This window comes from Acanthaster planci, linkage group LG17 (genome assembly GCF_054643075.1).
Source record: "Acanthaster planci isolate LZ-2023a linkage group LG17, COTS_SCS, whole genome shotgun sequence".
Lineage (NCBI taxonomy): Eukaryota > Metazoa > Echinodermata > Asteroidea > Valvatida > Acanthasteridae > Acanthaster > Acanthaster planci.
This window is the reverse complement of record NC_141793.1, coordinates 11,166,437-11,180,941: the sequence shown is the minus strand read 5'-3', so window position 1 is coordinate 11,180,941 and position 14,505 is coordinate 11,166,437. Positions and strand designations below refer to the sequence as shown.

The 14,505-nt window shown below is 42.9% G+C and overlaps 2 protein-coding genes across 2 annotated transcripts; one reads left to right on the top strand and one right to left on the bottom strand.

Annotated features, from left to right (window-relative positions):
- The first annotated feature begins 3,407 nt into the window (after window positions 1-3,407).
- Window positions 3,408-8,797, top strand: LOC147796355 (progranulin-like). The gene is made up of 6 exons (XM_087147662.1): window positions 3,408-3,507; window positions 3,623-3,745; window positions 4,919-5,026; window positions 5,436-5,567; window positions 6,079-6,231; window positions 6,551-8,797. The coding sequence occupies exons 2-6, from the start codon at window positions 3,707-3,709 to the stop codon at window positions 6,629-6,631; spliced, it is 513 nt and encodes a 170-aa protein (XP_087003788.1). The 5' UTR covers window positions 3,408-3,507; window positions 3,623-3,706; the 3' UTR covers window positions 6,632-8,797.
- Window positions 8,798-9,204: 407 nt separating this feature from the next.
- Window positions 9,205-14,115, bottom strand: LOC110973373 (dickkopf-related protein 3-like). The gene is made up of 4 exons (XM_087147660.1): window positions 13,354-14,115; window positions 12,856-13,036; window positions 10,245-10,443; window positions 9,205-9,753 (listed from the first exon to the last, which is right to left on the bottom strand). The coding sequence occupies exons 1-4, from the start codon at window positions 13,573-13,575 to the stop codon at window positions 9,675-9,677; spliced, it is 681 nt and encodes a 226-aa protein (XP_087003786.1). The 5' UTR covers window positions 13,576-14,115; the 3' UTR covers window positions 9,205-9,674.
- Between the last annotated feature and the right edge of the window lie 390 nt (window positions 14,116-14,505).

The window sequence follows — 14,505 nt, the reverse complement described above, 5'->3', positions numbered from 1 at the left end:
ATTCCAAAGTCATTCAACTTTAGAGAAGCTTCTAAAACTTCAGACAGAAGTTACACTCCAAGAACAAATCAAATGAAGTAATTAAGCTAAGCAGTACCTTCTACATCTCTTGCATTGTCAAGTCAATATCTAATTTGTACATGACATACCCCAAAATGGGAGATAAATTGGTGATTCTGAGTTTGAAGTTGGAAGAGAACTTGTAAGAAAAAGTAAGTTATCAGCGTATCCCTTATGAATAATTCATTACTTGACAAGTACAACAAACAACTCACTGTACCTATTCAAATATTGCTTGTGTGTGTTTTCTTCAGGCTGTGTGCTGCAGTGATCACATCCATTGCTGTCCCCATGGCTACACTTGTGATATTTCCACTGGAACCTGTTCACTTGGAGAGATGACTCTCCCTTGGTTTGAGAAGACAGAAGCCACATTCTTAAGCAGTGACTCTGTACCAGTCCCCAACATTGTATGTCCTGGAGGGAGATATCAATGTCCTACAGGATCCACCTGCTGCAAGTTAAATACTGGTGCTTACGGCTGCTGCCCATATCCATTGGTTAGTAAAATCTTTACCATAGTATAATATGTTTAAGCTTTCTAAAGTCCTGATTTAAAGTGTCTGACGTGTTGATATCAACTGAACCCTTTACAGAGAGAGTCAGACTTTTGTATTCTTGTTACACTTGCAGGCTGTTTGCTGTGCTGACCATATTCACTGTTGCCCACATGGCTACTCGTGTGACATTTCAACAGCAACATGTCACCTCCATGATTTATCTCTACCGTGGGAACCAAAGAAGGAGGCTGCTTTACTAAGTGATCCTGCAGTGCCAGAACCAAACATCGTATGTCCTGGTGGTCAGGCTCAGTGTCCATCTGGTTACACCTGCTGCAGACTAGCCTCTGGGCAGTGGGGATGCTGCCCACTCCCCTCAGTTAGTAAATTATCCTCTTCAAAAACAAAATCTTATCTCTGTCAAGGGTAATCTACAAAAGTTGTGTACACTGAACTGTCTTTGCTGGAGTGTATGTTACACTGAGCAGTGCACGCATGGTATTCCAAAGTCATTCAACTTTAGAGAAGCTTCTAAAACTTCAGACAGAAGTTACACTCCAAGAACAAATCAAATGAAGTAATTAAGCTAAGCAGTACCTTCTACATCTCTTGCATTGTCAAGTCAATATCTAATTTGTACATGACATACCCCAAAATGGGAGATAAATTGGTGATTCTGAGTTTGAAGTTGGAAGAGAACTTGTAAGAAAAAGTAAGTTATCAGCGTATCCCTTATGAATAATTCATTACTTGACAAGTACAACAAACAACTCACTGTACCTATTCAAATATTGCTTGTGTGTGTTTTCTTCAGGCTGTGTGCTGCAGTGATCACATCCATTGCTGTCCCCATGGCTACACTTGTGATATTTCCACTGGAACCTGTTCACTTGGAGAGATGACTCTCCCTTGGTTTGAGAAGACAGAAGCCACATTCTTAAGCAGTGACTCTGTACCAGTCCCCAACATTGTATGTCCTGGAGGGAGATATCAATGTCCTACAGGATCCACCTGCTGCAAGTTAAATACTGGTGCTTACGGCTGCTGCCCATATCCATTGGTTAGTAAAATCTTTACCATAGTATAATATGTTTAAGCTTTCTAAAGTCCTGATCTAAAGTGTCTGACGTGTTGATATCAAATGAACCCTTTACAGAGAGAGTCAGACTTTTGTATTCTTGTTACACTTTCAGGCTGTTTGCTGTGCTGACCATATTCACTGTTGCCCACATGGCTACTCGTGTGACATTTCAACAGCAACATGTCACCTCCATGATTTATCTCTACCGTGGGAACCAAAGAAGGAGGCTGCTTTACTAAGTGATCCTGCAGTGCCAGAACCAAACATCGTATGTCCTGGTGGTCAGGCTCAGTGTCCATCTGGTTACACCTGCTGCAGACTAGCCTCTGGGCAGTGGGGATGCTGCCCACTCCCCTCAGTTAGTAAATTATCCTCTTCAAAAACAAATCTTATCTCTGTCAAGAGTAATCTACAAAAGTTGTGTACACTGAACTGTCTTTGCTGGAGTGTATGTTACACTGAGCAGTGCATGCATGGTATTCCAAAGTCATTCAACTCTAGAGAAGCTTCTAAAACTTCAGACAGAAGTTACACTCCAAGAACAAATCAAATGAAGTAATTAAGCTAAGCAGTACCTTCTACATCTCTTGCATTGTCAAGTCAATATCTAATTTGTACATGACATACCCCAAAATGGGAGATAAATTGGTGATTCTGAGTTTGAAGTTGGAAGAGAACTTGTAAGAAAAAGTAAGTTATCAGCGTATCCCTTATGAATAATTCATTACTTGACAAGTACAACAAACAACTCACTGTACCTATTCAAATATTGCTTGTGTGTGTTTTCTTCAGGCTGTGTGCTGCAGTGATCACATCCATTGCTGTCCCCATGGCTACACTTGTGATATTTCCACTGGAACCTGTTCACTTGGAGAGATGACTCTCCCTTGGTTTGAGAAGACAGAAGCCACATTCTTAAGCAGTGACTCTGTACCAGTCCCCAACATTGTATGTCCTGGAGGGAGATATCAATGTCCTACAGGATCCACCTGCTGCAAGTTAAATACTGGTGCTTACGGCTGTTGCCCATATCCATTGGTTAGTAAAATCTTTACCATAGTATAATATGTTTAAGCTTTCTAAAGTCCTAATCTAAAGTGTCTGACGTGTTGATATCAACTGAACCCTTTACAGAGAGAGTCAGACTTTTGTATTCTTGTTACACTTGCAGGCTGTTTGCTGTGCTGACCATATTCACTGTTGCCCACATGGCTACTCGTGTGACATTTCAACAGCAACATGTCACCTCCATGATTTATCTCTACCGTGGGAACCAAAGAAGGAGGCTGCTTTACTAAGTGATCCTGCAGTGCCAGAACCAAACATCGTATGTCCTGGTGGTCAGGCTCAGTGTCCATCTGGTTACACCTGCTGCAGACTAGCCTCTGGGCAGTGGGGATGCTGCCCACTCCCCTCAGTTAGTAAATGATCCTCTTCAAAAACAAAATCTTATCTCTGTCAAGAGTAATCTACAAAAGTTGTGTACACTGAACTGTCTTTGCTGGAGTGTATGTTACACTGAGCAGTGCACGCATGGTATTCCAAAGTCATTCAACTCTAGAGAAGCTTCTAAAACTTCAGACAGAAGTTACACTCCAAGAACAAATCAAATGAAGTAATTAAGCTAAGCAGTACCTTCTACATCTCTTGCATTGTCAAGTCAATATCTAATTTGTACATGACATACCCCAAAATGGGAGATAAATTGGTGATTCTGAGTTTGAAGTTGGAAGAGAACTTGTAAGAAAAAGTAAGTTATCAGCGTATCCCTTATGAATAAGTGGTGGTGGTCAGGCTCAGTGTCCATCTGGCAACACCTGCTGCAGACTAGCCTCTGGACAGTGGGGATGCTGCCCTCTTCCCCTGGTGAGGAAAGAACTTGAGGAAAAAAATGTAATGAATTTTACCTCTTTTGTGAAGAATCTCTTAGTGTTGTGTCATCAACTGAAATTAACATTGCTTCTCTATTTTTATTCTTCAGGCTGTGTGCTGCAGTGACCACATCCATTGTTGTCCCCACGGCTACACCTGTGACATTTCCACAGGAACCTGTTCCCTAGGAGAGATGACTCTTCCATGGTTTGAGAAGACAGCCGCTGCACTCGTAACTGACCAACTGTCTGTTGGATCATAAGCCATCACCTCACAGCTTCTCAACAAATTTGAAATGTTCTGCTCCTCATAACTCTCTTCCCCATTGCTTTTGTTTTGTTCGTCATTTTTCCTTGAAGACGCCAGCAGTTCAACCCTTATTTTTGTGTCAAAATCACTGCTGTTTTTCCTTTTAAAGTTACTGAACAAACAGTGGGTTGTGTGCTAAAATGTAGGCTCAAGAGTTTTCAGTCTTTGCAGCATCGCCTTTAATTCTTCATAAATGTGATTTGACTTTTTGTGTCATGGTTCAGAACCACTTTGATCTTGTTCTCAGAATAATTTGCAGTTGATTGAGGCAATGCCTTTTAATTTGTTGGTGTAATAAGCAGCCAGTACAGGTTTAGCATTTCTCAGCCACTGGCCTTTATCTCTACAGGTTTTGTTGGACTCATCTGAATCTATCAGAACATCGGCGTATTACCGTCATCAACAGATATCCAGCTATCTTGCTCCAACCGGTAGCAACATGTAGCCACATTTTCATGCAGGATCTACAGTGTACCAATTAATGTTTTTTGGGCTAATCGGTTTCTTCCTCTTGCAGAGCCCATGCTTTCAATCATGCTTAGTATGTTTGTCAGTCCCTTTGTGCACTCCATCCATGGTCTCCGTGCATAAGCAGAGGAGGGCGGTCGTTCAAGGCTCCTTCATCTCATGGATATACGTGCACTATTCATTCATTCATGCCTAGAAATTACACATGTAGGACACACCTTAGGAGGCAAAGCTGTGGTTAATAACCATAGCCAAGTAGTCTGGTTCCTGCCCTCAACTGAATTCGATAGTTCCAACAGGCAGCTGGGGCAGTATAAAGCCCAGACGTGGAATCACGTGATGAGAAACAGCATATGAGTGGTGTGTCCTGTTCATTGGCAGGAGCGTTTCTCATCTCGACCTTGGCAGGAATGAATTGCAGGCCACATTTTTATCATTAGGAGCCATTGTGACCAAATCGTGCAGGTCTTCGTATGTCTATACATATTTATCCCTGACTAACTGTTGTTCATCGTGGATGTCCTCACAACTGCAAGACGTGTGTGTTTTGGGGGAGAGGATGGCATCCAAAGGGGCACCCAAGTACTCCTTGGTTAACTTTTTCTCGGTTTCTCTCTTTTGACTGCAGCCTAGTAATGGCGGCATTATATGCCCCAACAGCTCCTCCATCTGCCGAAGCACGGAGACCTGCTGCATGATGGCAAAGGGTGGCTGGGGGTGCTGCCCTGGCGTGAATGTAAGTCTGTTTCCCCGATTGGTGTGCTCGCTGTAAAATGAGGATGAGGTTTGCCCGGGAAAGGTGGCCATAGACAAACTACTGTGGACATCGGGCTTGCAAGTGTTGCTGTGTAAACTACTTCTGCTTTGCTGCATCTTCCAATTGCTCCCCCGTGGCCAAATTGTAAACCTTTAAGCAGTATCATTTTCTGCCTTTCAGTGTTAGGTATTTACTACAAGGCATCACCTACAGTGCGTGACTCCCTTTTGAGTCGGACGTAGCTAGATTGCAACTCTTTTAGGCCTTGCCCAAATTAGGATTCTACTGGTATGGCTTCACCTGCTCTCGACATATGTGAATTTGCAACCAGCAAAGACCTAGACCCACATGTAGCTTCACAATCATTTCGCTTTTTTTTTCCCTGTAGGCTGTCTGTTGTCCAGACAAAATCCACTGCTGTCCCCATGGTACCAAGTGCACCAAGGAGAACACCTGTGTTGGTGCGGCCGGCATCCTTTCGATGGTGACCAAGACCAAAGCCAAGGAAATGGCACCCAAGGTTAGTTTATAAAGAACAGAAAGGGAAGAAAGAGGGACTGGCTCCTCAAGTCTGGTGTTATCCGGAGTTGGAGCAGCATGAAATTTGTAGGACCACATCGCAAACCTTGGTTTCAATCTGATAAGAATCAGAAGTGCTCTTGTTCTCAGAAAGGCTTAATTTCAAAGAACTTGACAGAAGTTCGACTTGGCAAAGTAAAGATAAACTAGGAACCAATGACAAGAAATACAGGACACAAGACATTTTGGCTAGTAACAAGCTTTTGTTTAGCACAGGTTCTCCTCACTTAGCAGAGTCTTTGCTTCGTAGCTCTGTGAAATTAGCCCCAGAACCACTGTGTATTTTGTTATTGATGCATTAACAAAGAGCTTAATTCCCAGTTGTGGCTCTTGCACAATGTACACTGATTATTACCCCATATTGTTGGATGCACTGTGGAAAGCCACTTAGTATGTGAGTGCTGTTGTTTTGGTTATAAGTCCTCATTTTTTCTGACTGATCTCTCTTGTAGGTGGAGACTGTGCCTTGGATTACTAAGACACTGGCCCTGCCTCTGGGCACCAAGGAAGGGAATGTTAAGTGCGACAGCAGCCACTTTTGTCCGGACGGCAACACCTGCTGCAAGCTGGCCAGTAGACAGTGGGGCTGCTGCCCTCTTCCCAATGTAAGACTTTTCCACAAATGCAGTCACTCTCGTACAAAATGCCGTATTATGAGGTCCTGACTGATGCCCTGCATATGCTAACAGGGCTCACACCTAGCTAAGTCTAATCAGTGAGCTTTTGTCAATTTTTTTCCTTGGTAACCTGTACACAAAAATATCCTTTGGTACCAGGCAAACATCGACCAGTAATTGACAAGTGGTTGCTGATTCTACACGAAACTGTCAGTATCTCTTACTGGTAGAGGGCTGGCCCTACATACGGGGAATACCAGTCTTGAATGAGCCTAACTGACCCTTTTTTTTTCTTCGCTCCTCGTAGGCTGTGTGCTGCTCCGATGGCATCCACTGTTGCCCGCATGGATACACGTGCGACACTGCATCTGGGCGTTGCCAGAAGTAGTTGCACACCACGAGCAGAAAAGCATTGACAAATTAAACTGAGAGAAGGTGTTTAACCTTAATCAATGTAGTGTAATGCTGTATTGTGTAATCACAAGGTGGCACTTTACTTTTGTTGGTTTTTTAAGTTGTTAGTTTTTTGATGGTTGGATTTATATACAGTTTATGGGATGAACCTGGAGAAGCTTGTTTTTTTGGCAAAGGTTGTTAAATTTTCCCCCAAATGCTAGATATTATTGAACCCATTACAAAATGTTCTACATGCATTGGAATATATCATCTGACTTGCCATTCAGGAAACTACTTGAAGTTTAAAGTTTACTCATATTTCACTATCATGGAGTTGAACACAGGAAGCATTGACCCAGTTGGTGTATTCAAAGTGAAACATTAAGAAAATCGTCATTCACACCTGTTAGAAACAAAGTTGGGTGTAGCCATTTCTGTATGCATTTTTGGATATATTGAAGTTTTTGAAGTAAATTGGATTTCAGTCAAGACAGCAGACACACTTGGGATACCAACTTTTATGTGCAATTTTGTTTTGCAAGCATTTTTTGTAGGGGACCAGCACCCCAGACAACAGCACCTTGCCTGTAAGTGCTTTCAAAGATCAGCCTAGTGACAATCATAGTTGTCACGACTACTGCACATTTTTGCTGCCGATGGAAAAGAGAAAATGGGACACGCATGAAATGTGGTCGACCTCCTTCTGCACTACTTATGAAAAAATAAAATACGAAAACTCCGTAAAGATAGAAGCATATGGTTCTGTTGGCATTTGTAATAATCTTGCTCGGCACTAAAGTTGGAATGTATCACACAAAAGGGGAAAAATACCAACACAAAGGACCTCGTTACTTACCCAGTTTGCTTGCTTTATTCAGTCACCCTATTGCCAGAAACATCCCGCGTTTGCCCTCGCACTTCTAGTTACTTCCACTGTTTCCGAAAATTGCTTGAGGTTGATAAATTCTATTGCGAGTTTCTACGTTTTAAAATGATGTCAGGTAGCTTAGCTGTTCTCTGGCGCGCGAACACATGTACACTTGTGCTTCCCGAAGTGACGTGGCTCTCATCCACTGACGTATGACCGACGTTGCTAGGAAACAGGGCGCCCTCTTTGGCTCAAATGTATCAATCTTCATCGGGCATGGTGAGTTGGTATGCTGCTGGGTGTCTGTGTTTTTATTATGCATTAACCACGTGATGCAGTAGCATTGTAATAGCATCCTTTTCCATTATTTGATAGCTAGAAAGGTAGTAGTAATATGTATGATTATACAAATAAATGCGGAAGCAAATTGTAGTAGTGACTGCAAAAGTATAGAGCCTCTTCCTGGTTTCCTTGGGGAGAAGCTGTTTAATCTCTTGATATTGAACAAAAACAATAAATGTACACTCGCTCTCGTCTAAAATATGTAAAGGTTCCGTATTAAAAGAGAATCTGTGATCAATTCTCGAGGTGCCAGATGACATGCACACTTTGCGAGCCGGCTCTTTGATAAGTTTTTCCTGTTCCGTACCTGTCACCAAAGATAGTACCGATATAGCCCCGCAAGATGGAGAACTCGGCCCAAAAGGTATTATCGCGGCGCGCGCCATTGGAGAGTGCATGCATAGGCGTTGCGTTAACATGTGCGTGCCTGTGTCACCTGCGCCTATTATATGCACTGTGCAGGCGTCCAACCTAAATGCACCCTTGCGATTGCAATGTTTTACGTCGCTGTGAAGTTCTCTATCTTGCGCCGCTATAAGATCTTTGCTTGACACCAGCGAGGTCAAAAATGTTTGCATTTGATTTCATGCCGCCAGGGTGCCAGTGATATGGGAAAGTGATCCCTTTGTTGTCGGGTACCTGGCCAAGATCATCATGGCTGGATACTAGGAGTTAGACGTATGAATAGCCGCGAAATCATTACACGTGTTCTGTGTATCATAAAGGCTTCTCCCAACTTTTGCCGATGTCTGCATAATTTGCTTTGTCTTAAATCTTGCTCTGTGATCTTTCCAAAAGTAACAGTGTGATTGTGTAAGCTATCCAATTAAAGAAATGTACTGTCTACTATAGAGCACTTTGATTAATTTTTATATTTTGGAACAGGTTTCATAAATGATAAATATAGCGCTTTCCTGCAGCAAAGCAATAAAAGGTTGTGGTGATAGACGTGTTGCTTCTTATTGAAATATTCTTTGGCATTTTTGTTTATGTGGGCCTTGGTAAAGCGACTAAACGAGCGAAAACCTTTCATGGTTTTCACTGGTTTTTGCCATTTACTTATCCATCAGCTGGACCGTAATTCACTGCTACTTTTTACAGGTCTAGCCACAAGCAATTAATGATCCGTCCCTTCAGTGTTCTGCGCGCCATTCAGCAGACGTCCACTTGAGATGTGTTTTGAAAACCATCCCACTGAAAAGTTCTTTTTGAATAGGTTTTCATAGATTTCCTCGCCCAAGTGGCTACAGCATGAGACAGGACAGCCCAGCAAAGCTTTTCTAATGCAATCATACTTGTGAACCCTGATTGGACTTTAAACCTAGAAATATTGTGCCAGCATTTCGAGAACACAGTCCCAGGTACTCAGGTTTTATTTCTGGATTCACGACTTCATATTTTTGGCGAATGATAGAATGTCAACATAGCATGAACATCAAAATTATTATAATAGCATAGTGTGCATTTGCAACCATGTACAATGATGTTAATTCATAATTTTAGTAAGTTATAAATTTTGTCATATATTTGCCCAAACCAAAACAGAAAGCTAAAAACCATGAGTCAAGTTGGCTGTTTTATCTCAAAATACCCCGGGCTTCAAGATTTCTTGAACATTAAAGAGGAGATACAATTTGGGATACTTTGATACATTAGCATTAGCAAGACAAAGGAGAACAAAACACAATATTTAACTTTTGAAGTTAATCCTCTGTCCAAAACTGTTAAACTAAATATACACATAGTTTTATGGGTATATACAAAATAATTTTTTAAAGACTTTCTTTTAATTTGACAAACAGACGTATGGTTTCTTGTGATGTCATCATTGTCCGGGTAAGGGACGAATGGGTGTGCACCTCATGTGATCGTAGTCGGTCCAAAACTGCCAAACAAGCTCCTCCCTGGAAGAAAATAAGCATAAATTAGCATTGATTATATGAGGAGTAATAAATCTATGGACATCTGTTCCATTTATGGCCTCTTTGACAAAGCTGGTGTGGGGGAACAAAGTCGATTCCCCACGTACAAAAAAACTATCACGGACCATGCACTCTGGGCGTGGTTTAGAGGGTGAGTCGGGGGATGGCGACAGGAAAGTGTGGGATGTCTGAAACACTTGATGATGGTAGATTCAATCATGTCTGCTTTATCTACGTGGGTTTCACTTGATATTGCTTATGTTTGTGTACGTTAGTTTGTGGGATTGTCAGAGTTGTAACGAGTCACTGATTTTTGTGACTCGAGTCGAGTCATTTTACAGCAGAGAGTCGAGTCAAGTCATTTATCTCCAGGGAGGGAGTCGAGTCGAGTCACCCAAAAATGCGACTCGAGTCGAGTCATTGACTCGAGTCATTACAACTCACGGGATTGTTTGTCTTTTTGTCTGACTTACTCTTTCCTCACTTGTGGTGTTCTTCTACACATCAGGCCTTCCATACAGGGGCAGATGCTGTCGATTGTGTACTCCATGCCCCCAGCTGGCACGTAGCACTTGGCGTTGAGGGGTAGCCGGGCCTTGCAGACCGATTCGCCGTGCTGTTTGGCGCAGCACATGCCCTCGCCGCAGTCCTTGTCATTCTTGCAGCGCGCCCCTGGGGCAAAAACATGACAGAATCGAGACATTGTGAGTACAAGCTGAACATCCAATATTTGCTAACAAGCAACCCGTTAAGTGCACAATGAAATTACATTTTTTTGGGGGGGGTTTCTTCGTGTTTCATGATTGTGTCTTAAAGAAAATTAATCAGCGATGCCTAGCAACATTGATTGACAATTTGGAAGTGAGTCTGTAGACTGAGGAACAGCGTACGAAAGCTAATAGTAGTAAAGAGAAACCGCCCGGCAAACACTGGAGGCCATCGTGTTTTGAAACACAATTCTCTCGAGGCCCCAGTCTGTTAACGTTCTTAAAACGGCCCCATTTTTGAGTTGTGTAAGGCTTGTCACATGTCATTACTCGTGGGCCACAAAGTTGAAGCGGTACAATAAAGCAATCCCCCTGTGGACCGACCGATTGCATAGTGTCACGCGCCGTTTAGTGAACTGTTACAACTTTCACGAAGTGCGCCGCCCTGCACAAAAACGGGGTGAATTGGTAAACCAGTGGCTCAGCTTTCCAGGCTTTTGTTTTCCTTTGACGGGCCACGAACAACGGGGCCTGTCAGTCCAGATCTCCCAGGTGCAGCTTTCGCACAGAAGCTAGCAACTCTCAAGGATAACTTTGTCAGGTTTGCGGGTTATTAGGTTAATTGGAACAGACACGAAACGGCCAATTGTAAACCCATTTCTATTGGGTGATACCTAACTTTAAAGTTTGACTAATCTTACTGGATCAACTGCAAAACGGAACCCTGGAAATTATGATACAACCACTACTGGTTAAAAATCAAAATGACACTACCAACCTGGCATCTGACCAAACGCAAACAGGCCTCGTATAAAAAAGCGACAGGACAGCTATTACGAGTAAAAGTCGAGTAGTGCATAGCTTACGGTATGATTTTATGAGTTCAGTTCAAAATTTGAGGCAGTCACGATTTAGCACACAAGGGACTTGACAGACTGTAGGCAGAAGTTAAGATGACTTTAAGCCCAATTTATGTTTCTTTGTGGGTACCTGATCCTGGTTTGGAGTCGGGATTTAAACAATACTTTCCTTCTGCGACCAATTCTTGAAGGTGCTACTCTGCGGTTTCTAGAGTGTTTGCGCGTTCAGTTCCCATAAAAATGACAAAACGTCCTATGGGGGAGGGGGAGCTTTTCCCAGCCCTCCCCCAACCGCCACCAGCTGGATAGGCCCCATCTTATTTCCATTTCATGAACTTAAGCAAGGTTCTGAGAAGTGTTTACTTGAACCAAGCGCGCTGTGAAGAACAGGTTGCTGACTGTTTGCACGATCGCGACTTTGGTACATTGTGCTCCGGGCATGTCTCGAAAAATAGGCAACTGTCAGGATTGAAAACATCACAGAGTGGAGGTCCCAGTTGTCCCAGTTGCGAAGCCTTAGAACATGATTGTCAAGATTGTCGAAGGAGAGATGTGTTTTTAGGGACATACTTTTGTCGCCCCCCCCCTTGCCTGCTCGTCAAACGGAATGACAGCTCACCCCGGGGGACCCCATACAATGAACGCAGCAGGTAGCAGCGCGCCTGGCGATCTCCGCAGACAAAAACAGACAATGAGAGGTGACAGTTGCGACGGTGTGTGTTCCCCGGAAAAACTTGCTGTGTGTTCTGATTATTTGCTCGGGGATTTGTTCATTTGTTTCCCCCGTCCTCCCCAACTTACTACCCTAGAGATTTGAGGGATATCACAGTAGAAGAATGGATCAGACTACAATTTTGCTATTTCATCAGGGAGTAAAAGGTAACCGCATGTAATAGGGGTGATGAAATGGTACACTTTCATCGAAGGGATGTCATACCCATGACATCTTTCTGTCCCTCATGAGAAGTTACATGTATTAAAAAAAAAACCTTTGAACCCAACAACTCCGTAAAATCTGCGAACCTGCTTCTATTGGTTGTCAAGTCTGTCATGCGCATTTATGAGGTTATTTTAAACAAAACAACTCGGGAAAAGTAATTCACCAGTACAAAAGTATAGCTTGTAATTTCAAGAGCAACTAAACGCTGCCAGAGATTTCCGAAGATGACACTCTGCATCTAAAAAAAAGTTTCTGACCATGTACATATCTCAAAAAGTCAATTTGACACTTCTTCCTGATTTCGACGTGCTGGGTCACAATAGTTATTAAAGTCCTGAAATAAGTGAATTGGCCACAAGCATGTTTACCGAAGTTTGGCTCAACGAACACAAAAGCTTTCTTGAGAATGTGCGATAACAGTCAGTTACGTTACTTGCCTCGGAGCTGACGTGTGGATGAGATATCGTCTTACACCAATGCCAAACAGTTTCAAGCTCCGAAATACACATTTCGAAGTAAAAAAAGACAGATAATAACATAAGTGAGTACATCAGTTAAGTATAATTCTTACACTCACCGACTCTTCCGGATTTGATGATTTGCTGGCAGGTTCCAAAGCGGCACTCCAACCCCCGGTTGCAGTGCCCGTCGCGCCGGCACGGCTCCAGCTCGTGCCGATGAGGAATGCACTCCCCGTAATGTCTATCGCAAAAGAACCCCCGTCCGCAGGCCTTGTCGCTCTTGCAAACTTCGAGAGCCTGTTTTCGTCCCAGAAAGCAAACCAGCATGAGATTTTTGTGGTCTAGCTTTTCAAAATTTTTACCAGTTAATCTAAGTCAATATTCTGTTGTTGTTTTTTTCATTTTTCCAATTTTATTTAGGTTCCAGAAGGAAGTTCGTTCTCCATTTCCGTGCTCTAAGGTTTTATACTGAGCACACGAAATGGTATATCCAGAAAAAATCACATTTCCAGATTGTGAGTAAAACTTATTCCCTTTTTCTCATGGGCAGTTAAGTACTTCAAAATAGGCCAACTTTTGACCTTTTGAGATCTTAGAATGTTTACAAACATTACCTCGTCCTCTGGTGTTCCATTTTCATCTCTTGTTCTCGAAGACGACGTGTCCCTGCTGTAGACGTTTCTCGGGTGATTTATGGCGGTATCGTCCTCTACTGAATCACTTGCATGGTGCCGTCCGTATGCCCAGGCCAAGAGGTACCCCTCGACGGCTGGTAATGCGGCGAGCAAGATGAGGCCCATCAAAAACACCAGCGTACTGTGTACTGAGGAAATCATCTTGCTGGTGATAAAAATATCGGATTGCAGATTTGTTTGAAAGTTAAATAACCCAACTGATTGTTTTAAAAAATATTTTCGAGAAATGCCGCAACTGCAGCCGAAAAGTTGACTTATGACTTAAAGCGATGCTGCTTGGTCCAAGCTCTTCGTCGAAGTGATCTCTGATAGCCTATCCACCCAGGTTTAACTGACTCGTGTCCATAAACCAAATTCCCTGGACTCGTAATGATAATAAGAAATCAATTGGTGAAACAAACAACCGGAGCGACCTGATTGAATTCATTTTGACTGGCGTGAGACTTTTTTCAGGGGTCCAGACTCCCAGCTCACGCGCGCAGAAAAACAACCAACTGAAGGTGATCAGCCCCAGCCGTAGGGAGGCTGAGAGAGACCCGGGAGCCGTCAATCAACCGTCGCGAGACGCTCGTTAGCGGTATTGTCAACAGCGATGAATTGAGCGAGGCGGAGTAGTCCGATGAGCCGGCTTTGTGCGGTTTTGGCTCCGTCAGTCCCACTGAATCCAGCCCCCTGACAGGCAAACAATGAAAGAAACCTCACTAAGTAAGCTGTCAGGATTGCACTCAGGCGTGTCCAGATTTTTCTCGACTTTCATGGTCTTGCCATCTTGCTACATTCCTACAAATCGTATGACATTCTTTGACCTTTAATAGTTACACCATTTAAGTGTGCACTCACGCCTTTTGGCGTAGTTTCTCGCTCCGTTTAATTTTGTTTATGTAGCCAGTGGGCTGTTTCATTTTATCGGTTACTGGAACACATTCAACATGACATTAAGCATTAAAAACTCAGGGTTTAACCAAAGTGCTCAGGTGTTGTTTATTAGAAAAGTAAAAAAAAGCACTCAAGCGCTTGCTGTCACTCCTGTATAGTCTTCAAATGAAAAAACTTTGAAAAATGTGAACTCGA

Excerpts from the sequence above, each read along its gene's own strand:
- LOC147796355 (XM_087147662.1), top strand. The coding sequence starts at position 3,707 with ATGACTCTTCCATGGTTTGAGAAGACAGCCGCTGCACTC. Across the intron at positions 5,027-5,435 it reads GGTGCTGCCCTGGCGTGAAT|GCTGTCTGTTGTCCAGACAA; the intron begins GTAAGTCTGTTT and ends TTTTCCCTGTAG. Across the intron at positions 6,232-6,550 it reads GCTGCTGCCCTCTTCCCAAT|GCTGTGTGCTGCTCCGATGG; the intron begins GTAAGACTTTTC and ends CGCTCCTCGTAG.
- LOC110973373 (XM_087147660.1), bottom strand. The coding sequence starts at position 13,575 with ATGATTTCCTCAGTACACAGTACGCTGGTGTTTTTGATGGGCCTCATC. Across the intron at positions 13,037-13,353 it reads ATGGAACACCAGAGGACGAG|GCTCTCGAAGTTTGCAAGAG; the intron begins GTAATGTTTGTA and ends GGACGAAAACAG. Across the intron at positions 9,754-10,244 it reads ACACCACAAGTGAGGAAAGA|GGAGGAGCTTGTTTGGCAGT; the intron begins GTAAGTCAGACA and ends ATTTTCTTCCAG.